General features: G+C 62.3%; 1 protein-coding gene across 5 annotated transcripts; it reads left to right on the plus strand.

Moving 5' to 3' along the window:
* The first annotated feature begins 1663 nt into the window (after positions 1 to 1663).
* Positions 1664 to 11724, plus strand: RNF207 (ring finger protein 207). Of its 5 annotated transcripts, none has more exons than XM_036352213.1 (17): positions 1664 to 2052; positions 2677 to 2809; positions 4006 to 4150; positions 4233 to 4314; positions 4391 to 4466; positions 4550 to 4675; positions 5080 to 5126; positions 5371 to 5443; positions 5611 to 5679; positions 7367 to 7435; positions 7517 to 7617; positions 8136 to 8319; positions 8481 to 8666; positions 8934 to 8985; positions 9309 to 9426; positions 9921 to 10001; positions 11219 to 11724. In XM_036352213.1, exons 1-17 carry the CDS (start codon positions 1880 to 1882, stop codon positions 11385 to 11387), a joined length of 1884 nt encoding a protein of 627 aa, XP_036208106.1. In that variant the 5' UTR covers positions 1664 to 1879; the 3' UTR covers positions 11388 to 11724. The 5 variants fall into 5 exon arrangements, 4 of the variants coding, with proteins under 4 accessions (XP_036208106.1, XP_036208103.1, XP_036208104.1 ...); XM_036352210.1 differs by having other exon boundaries at positions 1769 to 2052; positions 9906 to 10001; XM_036352211.1 differs by having other exon boundaries at positions 1769 to 2052; positions 8490 to 8666; positions 9906 to 10001.
* Positions 11725 to 13735: the final 2011 nt, after the last annotated feature.

Below are 13735 nucleotides of genomic sequence, written 5' to 3' on the forward strand. Positions count from 1 at the left end.
TATTCCAGCTCCTGGGAACTTGTACTTGCTGCTCGCTCTGCTTTGGACTCTTCCTGGCGTGTCTGGTGTCTGATTTCTCTTCATCCTCCAGGGTCTCGCCCTCTCTGCTCATGGATGTCTAGTGTAGCCTCAGCCCCACCCCCTCCCAGCCGCCCTCCATCACACCATCCTGATTATTTTCTTCGGGGCACGTAACACAGTCTGCCATTGTCGTACTTGTTTATTTGTGTACTGGGGTGACCTTGCTGGTGTGTTCCCTCCTGTGTGTCTGACCCATGGCAGATGCTGAGTAAATACTGTCCAAACAGATGAAGACAGGAATGGACAGATTAAATAAGCCTGTGTCGGGGACAAACCCCCCTCCTGCTGCCCCTCCGGAGGGAGGCCAACCCACGTTCATTTAGGAAGGACTCTCCTGGTTTTGTACAGCAGCTCTCCCACTTACGGGGGTTACATTTTCTACCTCCCTGGGGTTGTCGTCAGGATTAACAAGTAAAAGAACTTTGACTAGTACATTGTCCCATAAGCATTAGCCATTGTTATTATTTTTTAAATATATTTTTATTGATTTCAGAGAGGAAGGGAGAGGGAGAGAGAGATAGGAACTTCAATGATGAGAGAGAATCATGGATAGGCTGCCTCCTGCACGTCACCACTAGAAAGACTGAGTCCCAAACCTGGGCATGTGCCCCGATCAGGCATCAAACCATGAACTCCTGGTCATAGGTCATGTTCAACCACTGAGCCATGCCGGCTGGGCTGGCCATTATTATTATTATTATTATTATTATTGTCATCATGACTTGGGGCACAAATGAAAGCAGGGCTAGGGATGACCTTAAAAAAGCAGGCAGTTTCTGCCTAGAATTCACTTCCTTTCTCCCCCCCCCCCCCTTCACATCCTTCAAAACCCAGCTCGAATATTATCTCCTAGTTTTTTCTAACTGATTAGTAAGATTTTATTGAGCACCTTATGTGGGACAAGCTCTGGGCTTGACTCTGGTTTCAAGAAGGGCAGGGGCTGTTTTCCCAGAGCTCAGTGTGCAGAGAAAGAGGTGATGACCTAGGGATGGAGGGCATTCTGGAGAAAATCACACTGGGATGGACACGCGCTCCCCCGGCCTAGACGGGCAGAGGGGACCTGGCAGAAAGGTGGGCCTGCTGACTTGGAAGCCTAGTATTTGAATTTCCCTTCCGGAAAGTCTCACCCCGTCACTGGGAGGCCCGCCCGGTTTGACCCAAACTCGGAGGTTCTGAGAGGTCAGCCCCCTCGCGGGTGCTGGGGTGTCTGTGGAGGCGCGTCGCTGCTCGCTGTCGCCCCCAATTGGCCGCGTTGGAAATGGGGCCACGCGGACCCACTCCCGTCCCGGCTCCAGTCCGGTGGGCACGGACCCTGTGCTCGCGCGGCGGCGGCCTCAGGGCCCTGTCTCCCCAGTGGGAGCCTCGGACCCGCGCGCGGTGCGTCCTTCGACGCCGCGGGTCCCCGCCTCTCCTCCTCCGAGTCTGGGGAGGCCGTGGCCGGACCCCGCGGGCGGCCCGGGGACGTGGGCGGGGCACCGCCGGGAAGGGGCGTCGCCCGCAGGGCGCGCAGAGGACGGGAGGGCATTCCTGGGGTGGGAGTGAGGGTGGGAGCGGGGGAGGCCGGGGAGGCCGGGGAGGCTGGCGTCGGGTCGGAAGCGGTGCGGGTCCCGCCGTCTGACCTTCCAGGGCCACCGCGGGGGTGCGGGTGAGGCGGGAGCGCGGGCCCCGGACGGACCCTCCGCTCGCCTCCCTGCCCAACCCCTGCGCCCTGCGCCCTGCGCCCCGAGACCGAGCCGCGGCCCCGCTCCCCGCTCCCCGCTCCGTGACCGCCGCGGCCCGGCACGACCCCGGCCGGCAGATGTCGGGAGCTCTCTTCGCGCCCCTGGAGGGTCCGGGCGGACACCCGCTCGTGTGCCCGCTGTGCCACGCGCAGTACGAGCGCCCGTGCCTGCTGGACTGCTTCCACCACTTCTGCGCCGGCTGCCTGCGCGGCCGCGCCGCCGACGGCCGCCTGTCCTGTCCGCTGTGCCAGTGAGTGCCCGGAGCCCCCAAAGACTCCCGGGGGGCGGCGGGGGGGGCTGGCTCCGCCTGGGCGGGACCCAGGTGCCGAGAGGGCCGGGCTCTGACTCCCCGCAGAGACCCTGGGAAAGGCCGCTCCCAGCACAACCTCTTCGCGGAAGGACGCACGGGCTGCCGCCCATTTTGCAGTCAGATTCACTGAGGCCTGGGGTTCCTGGCCCAGGGCTCCCACAGAAAGTCAGGGGCAAGGGGAGCTAGGGCGCACGTCACCCCCGGACTTAGTGCTACTGGAGCACCCCAACTGAGCACCGCGTCAGGACACTGCCAGAATCACTCAGGGGTCCCTGAAACTTTAGGTCAGTGTCAGCAGGTTATGCCGGTTCAGGTTATGGGGGTGGCCCTGAGAGGGGCCGAGGGCAGGGGCCGCCCAGTCATCCCAGGTCCCAGCCCCTGACCTCCCAGGATTGGCCCAGGACTGGGTCAGAGTGGGCAGTGACCGAGATATTTATAGCAGATGCCAGCCTGCGGGGCACCCCACCTCCCACCCTATTTTTAGTTCCAGACTGGAAGGTGGGGTGGGAGCTGGTAGGGAGCCCTGGGAAGGGGCCTCCGATCTTGGCTGCATCTTCTCTGCAGACACCAGACGGTGGTGAAAGGCCCCAGCGGGCTCCCCCCCGTCGACCGGCTGCTGCAGTTCCTCGTGGACAGTTCCGGGGACGGCCTGGAGGTGGTGCGCTGTGCCAACTGCGACCTGGAGTGCAGCAAGCAGGCAGGGCCTGGGGGGGGGGAGGGGGGCAGGCGCCTGGGGGGGGAGGCAGGGCCTCTGGGAGGGGTGGGGAGTGTGGGGGGGAAGCAGGGGGATGGGGAGGCAGGACTCCTGTGGGGGGGTGGGGAGGCAGGGGAGGCAGGGGGGACAGGGGAGGCAGAGTGCCTGGGGGAAGGCAGGGGCCCCTAGGAGGGGCAAGGGCGCCAGGTCGCAGGGTCCTGATGCTGGCTGAGTGTATCCAGAGGATTACCCATCAGGGGTCCTCCAACCCCTCCTTAAGTCACCCTGGATCCCAAATGTAGGCCCCACTTTACAGGTGGGCAGACTTAAGATGCAGAAGGAGTGACTTGAGCTGATGGGCAGGCAGTGGCGGAGGTTAAGGCCATTCACTTTGGGGAGAGCTTACTGGTCAGAGTGGAGTTGAGAACCAGCCGGGGAAGGGCTGGGCAGCCCCCCACAGCCCTCAGGGAGGTGAGGACTGTGTGCTGGGCGGAGGGGTGACCCTGCCCCTGAGTCTAAGAAAAAAACACAGGGAGCTGAGGGCACTGGGACTCTGGCCTGGGGGGGACGGGCATTCCCAGTTCCGGGAGGACGCCCCTACAGCGGGGAGGGGGTGCAGGGCCAGCGCTAGGACAATATGACGACCAGCTGGGTTAAGGTGAGCAGGGGAGGAAACGCCCTTGAATGCTAAAGTAAGAACTTGTGCTGCTACAGCCACTGTTTTGTCAACGCCATGGCTGCTGTCTGTGCCCCAGACTCTCAGCCCCGGGTCTGGCTGGGAAAGGGAACCAGCAAGCCCTCACTCCCTTTCCCCTCCAGCCACATCCGGCCTCCACTTGGCCAGGGGGCACCGCCATTTGGCTACCATTGAGGGGGACAAGGGGGGCTTGCACACACACACACACACACACACACACACACACACACTTGTCGTAGGTGAAATGTTTGGGGAATGCAATTTCTGCCCTCTCTCTCGAACTCCATGTAAGCGCCCCCCCTAGCCCATCCCGGTACCTGTCCCATACGGAGCCTCGGGGTTCCCCTCTGTAAAGTGGGTATATTAGAGCGTCCGATTGCATGTAAGCCCCGCGCTGAGCTGCGCGCCGCCCAGGCTGGGCCCGGCGGCTCCGGGACACGCGGGGACTGCGGTCCCCAGGGCCGGGGGCGGGGGGCGGGCTGAGCCGGCGCTGGGCCCGCAGGACGCGGAGACCACGTACTTCTGCAACACGTGCGGGCAGCCGCTGTGTGCGCGCTGCCGCGACGAGACGCACCGGGCCCGCATGTTCGCGCGCCACGACATCGTGGCCCTGGGCCAGCGCCGCCGCGACGTGCTCCAGAAGTGCAGTGAGTGGGGCTGCCCGGTGGGACGAACGAGGGGGGCGCACAGGGCGGGCAGCCCCAGCCCTCACCGCCGCCCCCTCCGCAGCGCTGCACGCCGAGCCCTACCTCATGTTCTCCACCGACAAGAAGTCGCTGCTGTGCATCCGCTGCTTCCGGGACATGCAGGGGTGGGTAGAGGGCGCGGGAGGCCAGGGGACCGGAGGGGCGAGGCTCTGAGCCGGGCTCACCCGGGGGTCCCCGCAGGGAGAGCCGAGCCCACTGCGTGGACCTCGAGTCGGCCTACGTGCAGGGCTGCGAGCGGCTGGAGCAGGCGGTGCTGGTGAGCGCGGGGTGGGGGACAGGTGCGGGACAGGTGGGGGACCCGTGCGCGCGCCCGCGAGGCTGAGGCCGCCTTGTCCCCAGGCCGTGAAGGCCCTGCAGACGGCCACGCGGGAGGCCATCGCGCTGCTGCAGGCCATGCTGGAGGAGGCGCGGCGCAGCGCGGCGGAGGAGGAGGCCTCCATTCACTCCCTGTTCGGCAGCTTGCAGGTGAGGCAGAGGGACCGGCCAGCCACAGGCTGGGCATCCTCTTCAGCCGTGACCCCGGTGCCATGACAGAGGGCGCCCCCCAGAGCCCTTGCGGAGTTTCCGGCACCAGCAGGGCAGCCGGCCTGGAACTGCCAGGCGTTAGCCACAGTTGTTCAGAGGGAAGCCAGGGCCTGCCCAGCTGGGGAGGGCGGTTGGGGGTGAGTGGTCGGGGAGACTTTCCCCAGGAAGTGACATTTATGGGGAGTGCACTGGGCTCCCCGGCAGGGGACGCTGGGGGAGGGCCCAGGTGGGGGGGCGGGCTGTTGGAGAGAGCACCGGCCTAGCCAGTGTGGCTGGGCCCAGGGAGTGGGCGCGGTGGGAGGGGCAGGGCTGGGTCTGCGGCCAGCAGCAGCCTGTCCCTCCAGGACAAACTGGTGGAGAGGAAGGCGCTGCTGCTGCAGGCTGTGCAGAGGTGAGTGCCCCGGCCTCTGCCCCTGCCCCTCGGCTCCACACCCCTGGCTCACAGCCTGGGCCCATCCCAGGGAGCAAAACAGCAGGTGCTCACCCATGAAGAGGGCAGCGGGGGTCGGGGCACGGGGAGGGGAGGGTGATAGGGAAGGATGCACACAGCTGGTGGGTGATGGAACCACTGGGTCGGGCCCCCTGCGGGTGGGAAACCCTCCCCCTAGAAGCTGAGGCTGCTGCCCCTCCCCCAGCCAGTATGAGGAGAAGGACAAGGCCTTCAAGGAGCAGCTCTCCCACCTGGCCACCCTGCTGCCCACCCTGCAGGTAAGGGGGCTGGGGTGCGGGGCTGGGCACTCTGGCAGAGGGCCCCTCCCAGGCCGGGCACCGAGCAGTGTCCCTCCTGCAGGTAAGGGGAGCTGGGGCACGGGGCTGGGCACTCTGGCACAGAGGGCCCCTCCCAGGCCGGGCACTGAGCAGTGTCCCCCCTGCAGGTTCACCTGGTCATCTGCTCCTCCTTCCTCAGCCTGGCCAGCAAGGCGGAGTTCCTGGACCTGGGCTATGTGAGTCCCCAGCTCCTGCGGGGTCTTCCCCTCCAACACGGGGTCTCCCAGTCCACCACCGAGGGTTGGCAGCCTGTCACCTGGAGGCGGGACCAGGGGTCTCTGGGCTTACCTTCCCCTCTTCCACACCATCACCTACAGACTGGTTAGGGAACAGCTGAGCCCATTTCTAGGGGGAGGGCTTCCCACCCCCCCAGGGAGCCGGACCTAGTGGTTCCATCACCCCCACCCGCTCTGGTTTGGCTCAATGGACAGAGCATCTGCCTGTGGACTAAAGGGTCCCAGGTTTGATTCCGGTCAAGGGCACATGCCTGTTTTGCAGGCTTGATCCCCAGTAGGGGGCGTGCAGGAGGCAGCCGATCAATGATTCTCTCTCATCATTGATGTTTCTCTCTCTTCTTCTCCCTTCCTCTCTGAAATCAATAAAAATATATATTTAAAATAAGTCCTAGCTGGTTTGGCCCAGTAGATAGAGCATCGGCCTGTTGACCAAAGGGTCCCAGGTTCGATTCTGGTCAAGGGCATGGACCTTGGTTGCAGGCTCCTCCCCAGCCCAGGTCCTGATAGGAGGTTCATGTGGGAGACAATCAATCGATGTGTTTCTCTCACATGGATGTTTCTCTCTGTCTTTCCCTCTCTTCTACTCTCTCTCTAAAATAAAATAAAAAAATCAATGGCCGAAACCGGTTTGGCTCAGTGGATAGAGCATCGGCCTGCGGACTGAAAGGTCCCAGGTTCGATTCCGGTCAAGGGCATGTACCTGGGTTGCGGGCACATCCCCAGTAGGAGGTGTGCAGGAGGCAGCTGATCGATGTTTCTCTCTCATCGATGTTTCTAACTCTCTATCTCTCTCCCTTCCTCTCTGTAAAAAATCAATAAAATATATTAAAAAAAAAAATCAATGGAAAAATATCCTCAGTGAAGATTAACAACAAAAAAATTAAACTAAAAAATATATCCTATATAATAAAATCCTAATATGCAAATCGACAACCAAAGGAACTACCTGTGGAACAACAGGTCGCTATAATGCACACTGACCACCAGGGGGCAGGCGCACAACGCAGGAGCTGCCCCCTGATGGTCAGTGCGCTCCCTCAAGGGGAGCACGGCTCAGCCAGAAGCCAGGCTCACCAGGCAAGTGGAGCTGCGGTGGCAGGAGCCTCTCCCGCCTCCCCTGCAGGCGGGCAGTAAGGGGTCCCAGACTGTGAGAGCCCCGGACTGTGAAAGGGATGTCTGACTGCAGGGGAAATCGGGCCTAAGCCAGCAGGTGGACATCCCCCAAGGGGTCCCGGACTGTGAGAGGGTGCAGGCCAGGCTGAGGGACCCCCCTCCAGTGCACGAATTTTGTGCACCGGGCCTCTAGTATTTAAAATAAAAAATAAATGAACAGCACAGGCTAGAAGGCAGCATAAGCCTCTACTCCCCCAAAATGCAGCGTCTAGGGGAGTCCAGCCACCCAACCTTTCCTGTGGATTTCCGGCGGGGTGGTGTGGGGGTTCCCAAACAGTCCCAGGGAAGGGTGGGAGCCTCCTACAGACACCCAGGTAAAGTGCCCTTGGGGCCTTCCCCTCCTTATCATGCCCCTCACCCCGCGGCTCGCGTGCGCGCACACACACACACACACACACACACACACACACACACACAGCCTGAGCGCCTCCCCTCCCCTCCCCCCACCTCGCAGGAGCTGATGGAGAGGCTGCAGGGCATCGCCACGCGGCCGCATCGCCTCCGGCCCGCGCAGAGCAGCAAGGTGCGCGGCGCCGGGTGAGCCGGGTGAGCCGCCCGCCGCCCGTGGGTCCTGGGGCTCACGACCCGGTGTCTCCCCGCCCAGATCGTCAGCGACCACCGCGCCGAGTTCGCTCGCTGCCTGGAGCCGCTGCTGCTGCCGCCCGGGCCGCGCCGCGCTGCGGGTACCGGGGGCGGCCCCAGCACGTGAGCGACAAGGGCCCCCAGGGCGGGGCAGGGCATCCCAGAGGCCAGGACTGGCTGAGCGCTTTTATCCAACGTGGAGCCGGGTCAGGGCGGACCGGGAGGACGCCGCAGCCCGGCTGCCAGGGCTGGGTGCCCAGGCGCTGAAGGGAGGGGCAGCTTGGGTGGGGCCTGAGCCCCCAGGGCGGGAGACCTGGGAGGAGGTAGGGGAAATGCATGTGCCTGGCCCCGCGGTGGGGGCAGCGGGTGAGGGCTCACAGCGTTTACTGGGACCAGCCTGACTCCTCTGGACTCTCCTCCACATTGAGTCACCCCGGAGGGTTTAAACGCCCTGCGGATGCCATTGGTCTCGGGTGCGGACTTGCATCAGGTTTTCTGGAGCTCCCAGGGTGGTTCTGGGGTGCAGTCTGGGGTGAGGAGGCTGGGGGAGGGGAGGGGAAGGGAGGGGAGGGCCTGCCTTCCCACCCTCCCACCCTCCCACTCTCCCACCCCCCATCTGCATCCTCACTGGTTCTCTCCAGGTTGGCAGGGGTCTCAGGCCCCAAGGTGCTGGGGCCCAGCTGCCCCTCCCCGGTGGGGAAGATGTTGGGGTCACCGGTGCAGAAGCCCACGCTGCACCGGTCCATCGGCACCAAGGTGCTGCTGGCGGAGGGCGAGGACACGCCCTTCCTGGAGCACTGCCGCCACTATGAGGACTCCTACCGGGTGAGCGGGCCTGGGGGGCCTGTGGGCGGGAAAGGCCCACCCCTTCCTCACGGAGGCACAGGGGCCACATCGAGACCGGCCACCCTGGAAGCCAGCTCTCCTCTGAGACCCCGAGGAGACAAGCCTGCAGAGCCCCAGGCGCTCATGGGATCTCCCGGCAGCACCTGCAGGCGGAGATGCAGAGCCTGAAGGACCAGGTCCAGGAGTTGCACCGGGACCTCACCAAGCATCACTCGCTCATCAAGGCCGAGATCATGGCAGACATTCTCCGCAAGGCCCTGCAGGTGGACGCGCAGATCGCCTCGGAGTACGCCTCCGTGGAGGGGATGAGAGCAGCCTTCCAGGAGGTACCCCCTTCCGAGGACCTAGCTCCCCGGCAGCTCACCCCTCAGCATGCACAGGGGCTACCCCCAGACAGGAAGGGGGAGAAAGAGGGTATTGGCTGGTGCCCCGGAGGCCTGGTGTGGCAGGCTCTGGAACCTGGGTCTTTGCTTCCTGGAACCATATGGACTGGCTGGGGGTGCCTGTGGCTCTGAGGAGCTAGAGGACAGAAATGCCACCAGTGGACATCCCGACTCACACCACACGCATGTCCACCCTACTTTCTCTTTCAGATGTGGGAGGAGTCCTACCAGCGGGTGGCTGACGAGCAGGAGATTTATGAAGGTCCCAGGCAGCCCTGCTGGGTGCACCCCTGTCCTGGAGCTAACCCGTGTGCCAGTGAGGCAGGAAGGCAGTCCCCCACTAACCAGATACAAGCAGCCCCATGCTCTTCCCTTAGCCCTTGACTTTGCCTCACAGCCGCTAACTGGCCCCAACACGACGCATCTGGGGCCAGAACTCAGTGAGTAGAAGGCCCTCTCGAGTCTCACTCCACTCTTTAGAGAAAGAAGTGACGGGGGAGTAGTTGGGATATAGTGATGGCGTGAAGCTGGGGGGGTAAGAATCTAAAGCCAACAAGACCCAACACTCTGGCCTTGGTCCCTCAGCCCAGCTCCATGACCTCCTCCAGCTGAAGCAGGAGAATGCCTGCCTGACCACCATCACCAAGCAGATCACACCCTACGTCCGCTCGATTGCCAAGGTGAAGGAGCGGCTGGAGCCCAGGTGAGACCGGGGCCGGGGGCGGGGTGTCCTCAGGGGAGCCCAGACACTTCAGAATGTGTGGGAAGGAGCCACATACTGGGAAGAGCCCCTTTCATGAGGGCCACGCCATGAGGGTTAAGTGGGGCCTCTGACCGCGTCGGCCCCCACCACACGCCAGCTGCAGTGGCCTTTCAGTTTCCCGAAGCAGCTAGACCAGCTCTGCTCCCCCCGCCTCTGCCTGGAATGTCGCTGCTTCAGATGGCGGGAGCCTCGTCCTCTGGTCTCAGTTTGAATGTCAGCGGAGGCCTTCCCAGACCACCCGACTGAAAGCCGGTCCCCGCTCACTGCTGGCTCGGCTGTGCCCTGACTGACCAGAAGGCAGCTTCCCTGAGAGCAGCCCGCCCTCGGGAACTGCTGAGGACCACGCCCTCGGCAGGCCCTTGAGTGTTTGCTTGAGTTGGTTTTTGTGCAGCGTGAGCGTCAGAACACGCAGTGGGCAGGCTCTTCCTCTGCAGGTTCCAGGCGCCTGTGGACGAGGAGTCAGAGCAGCTCCAAGACCTGGGTGACGACAGCACGGACGACGAGGCCCAGGCCAGGTACAGCTCATCTTCCCGCCCTGGGCGGCCGAACAGCTCATTCCAGAGACAGTGTGACCGGGGAGACAGACCCCGGATTCCTTTCCCCTCCGGTCCCCTCTACGGCCTTAGTGGGGCCTCAATTTGTAGAATACGGGTCAGAGAGGTTTGTAATCTGACAGGGACTCGGGGATGACAGATGTGACCTTGATAGACGTGACCCACGTTTTCTAACCATGGCGGCTACCAGGCCTGACACCACCGAGAGCCACCAGCACTTTGGACTGGCTCCTGGGCACTCATGCCACGCGGCTCACGCCCACTCGGCGAGGAGCAGTGAGTGAGGACCACCTGTGGGAGCACTGCTGTCACTGGAGCCACGGTGTTTGTCAAACACGGCCAGAGGGGGAAGAGAGCGCAGTAAGACAGCCACCGTCACAGCGGGTGCTCCGCATTTCCCTCTGGGTGAGGCGAGCTAGTCAGGGGACGGGGCAGAGAGCGGACGTGCAGGGTCAGGGCTGTGAGAGCCCGGAGCCCTGGTAGGTGCGCACATGCACACGCGCACACACACGCACACACACACTCACACACACTCACACACACACACACGCACACACACACACGCACGCGCACACACACGCGCACACACACTCACTCACACACTCACACTCACACACACACACGCACACGCACACACACTCACACACACACACTCACACACACACTCACACACACTCACACACTCACACACACACACTCACACACACTCACACACTCACACACACACTCACACACACTCACACTCACACACACTCACACACACACACGCACACACACACACACACACACACGCGCGCACACACTCACTCACTCACACACACACACACTCACACGCACACACACTCACACACACTCACACTCACACACACTCACACACACACACGCACACACACACACACACACACGCGCGCACACTCACTCACACACACACTCACACACACTCACACACACCAGGCTCCACGGTTAGCTCCGATGCTTCAGGCGAGGAACCGAGCTCCTGCTGAGAGCCGAGCTGCTGATGTCTGGCTACCACCTCTCGTCAGAAATGAAATAGCCTGAAGGAGGCCACCGCTCTGGCTCTGATGACGCGGTCACCGTGCCTTCCGGAAAGGCCTCCTGTTGCAAAAGCCTGGGCCCGGTGACGCCACAGGCTAGAGCTCACGTTCATGATCCCGTAGGAGTGACCCAGCGTGTGGGGCGGACAAGAGGGAGACCTCGGAGCCGAGAGGAAACAGCCGGACCCCGCACAGCCTCACGGAAGAGCCTCCCCTGCAGAGCAAAGATCCTCATGGACCCAAAGCGAGAAACGGGGGTGACGTCCCCCCACGGAGGGAGCGCCCCACCTAGCAGATGGGGCTGGCCCGGGCCTGTAAGAAAAGCGAGCTCCCACCATGACGTTGCACAGGGTGAAGGGGGACTGCTGATCAGCAGTAGAACCCAGACACGCTCACGGGTCCTCATTTCAGGCTCTGGCTGGGGCTTAGCTTTGCTTTCCCTGCGTTCACGTGGCACAAAGTCTGGGTTCTCATCACCGCGACAGGGGATGAGTCCTAAGCCACATGGTTGTTCAGTGAGGGACCATCCAGCCCAGTGGGTGTGGCTCAGTGGTTGAGCATCAACCTATGAACCAGGTCACAGTTTGATTCCGGTCAAGGGCACAGGCCCAGGTTGTGGGCTCCATCCCCAGTGGGGGGAGTGCAGGAGGCAGCCGATCAATGATTCTCTCTCATCATTGCTGTTTCTCTCTCTCCCTTCCTCTCTGAATCAATAATAAATATTTTAAATAAATAAAGGAACACCCAGCCTCAAGCCTCTCCCTGGCCCAGCCCCTCCCCAGGGCCTGTGCTACCCTGTGCCAGGATTACCTGCGTGCCAGGAGGGGTGGACTGCTCTGAACTTAGATAAGGAGACTCCATGCTCAGAGGAAGCCAGTTTCTCCCGAGTCACAGCTCCACTGTTAACCGGGTGCCACGGGGAGGTTCCACCCGGCAATCAGCGCTGCTCAGCAGGGGGAAACCCCGTGCCCAGCTTCCTCCCTCCCAGGCGAGGGCTGAGCTCCAGAGCAGGTGCAAGGCGCGATGGCCCTCCACGGCTCCCTCCCAGGCTGCTGCCAGCACCTGTGCTCGCCTTCTGTTATTAAAGCAGATTCGGCAGCAACTTGTCTCTGGTAGCTTCCCATTCCTACACAGCGCCCTTTCTGCAAGAGGAACTTAATGGTCTTTAAAACGGAAAATTGCCCTGGCTGGTGCGCTCAGTGGTTAAAGCATCGGCTTGTGCGCCGAAGGGTCCAGGATTCCATTCCCGGTCAAGGACACATACCTGAATGGCAGGTTCGATCCCCAGCCGGGGTTGGGGTGTGTGTGGGAAGCAATCAATGTGTCTCTTTTATATCGATGTTTCTCTTTCTCACCCTCCCTTCCATTCTCTAAAAAAAAAAAAATCAATGGGAAAAATATCCTCGTGTGAGGATTAACATACATAAAAAAGGAACATTAACCTATATGACCTAAAATTTAAAGTTTTGAGGCAAAATGATGCCCGGAGAGTCACATTTTAAGCAAACGTCCATCTTGCGTCAGGGGTTCAAACAGCCAATGACTTTTCTGCACCAGCTGGGCTTGCACAACAATACGTTGGTGTCACACGGAAACTGCCAACCCCCCTGGACCCGCCATTTCAGGGCCTGACGTCCGTGCCAGAGCGGCAAGACCTCGGGAGCCGGGAGGGAGGGAGCGCCTGGCATCACAAACGGCTCAGAGGCGGGAGTTCAGAACTGAGTCACGAATACACCTGCCTGATGCTGCCGGTTCCCTCGTTCCTCAGCCGGAGCACGTGACCCGGGAGCTGCTGCACACCATCACACCGCTCTCCGTAGTGAAACCGAGTACAGTTTTATTTCAGATTTGGAAAGAGTCTGTGCCTGTGAACGAAAACCCAATTTAAAATATTTAAACAAACATTTCTGCATGTAGAAAGAGTAGAATAATTACTCCATTAAGTTATCCTCCTCACCTTGCCGGCTTCCCCAGAGCGGCTGCCGGTGGCCGGGCCGGGGATGGCCAGTGCCCCAGGCCGGCAAGCTCTCAGAGCGGGGCCCGGGGAGCAGGTCCCAGGTGGCCGGGCCGGGGATGGCCAGTGCCCCAGGCCGGCAAGCTCTCAGAGCGGGGCCCGGGGAGCAGGTCCCAGGTGGCCGGGCCGGGGATGGCCAGTGCCCCAGGCCGGCAAGCTCTCAGAGCGGGCCCGGGGAGCAGGTCCCAGGTGGCCGGGCCGGGGATGGCCAGTGCCCCAGGCCGGCAAGCTCTCAGAGCGGGCCCGGGGAGCAGGTCCCAGGTGGCCGGGCCGGGGATGGCCAGTGCCCCAGGCCGGCAAGCTCTCAGAGCGGGCCCGGGGAGCAGGTCCCAGGTGGCCGGGCCGGGGATGGCCCGTGCCCCAGGCCGGCAAGCTCTCAGAGCGGGCCCGGGGAGCAGGTCCCAGGTGGCCGGGCCGGGGATGGCCAGTGCCCCAGGCCGGCAAGCTCTCAGAGTGGGGCCTGGGGGGCAGGTGCCACCGCGCGGCAATGCTGAGGTTGCCCACCCTCGCAAGTCTCTACAGAGGCAAAAACGTCGGGAGATGGCAGCTGTCTAAGGCAGTAGGAAAGTGCAGAGAAGGGACAGTGGTTAGGTCACTGCACCCGTTATGGAGGGACTGTTACCAAG

This window comes from Myotis myotis, unplaced genomic scaffold, assembly GCF_014108235.1.
Source record: "Myotis myotis isolate mMyoMyo1 unplaced genomic scaffold, mMyoMyo1.p scaffold_m19_p_2, whole genome shotgun sequence".
Lineage (NCBI taxonomy): Eukaryota > Metazoa > Chordata > Mammalia > Chiroptera > Vespertilionidae > Myotis > Myotis myotis.

Coding starts and splice junctions, on each gene's coding strand:
- RNF207 (XM_036352210.1), top strand. CDS start 1,880: ATGTCGGGAGCTCTCTTCGCGCCCCTGGAGGGTCCGGGCGGACACCCG. Junction 4,151..4,232: donor CGACGTGCTCCAGAAGTGCA/GTGAGTGGGGCT, acceptor CCCCCTCCGCAG/CGCTGCACGCCGAGCCCTAC. Junction 8,986..9,308: donor CGAGCAGGAGATTTATGAAG/GTCCCAGGCAGC, acceptor TTGGTCCCTCAG/CCCAGCTCCATGACCTCCTC.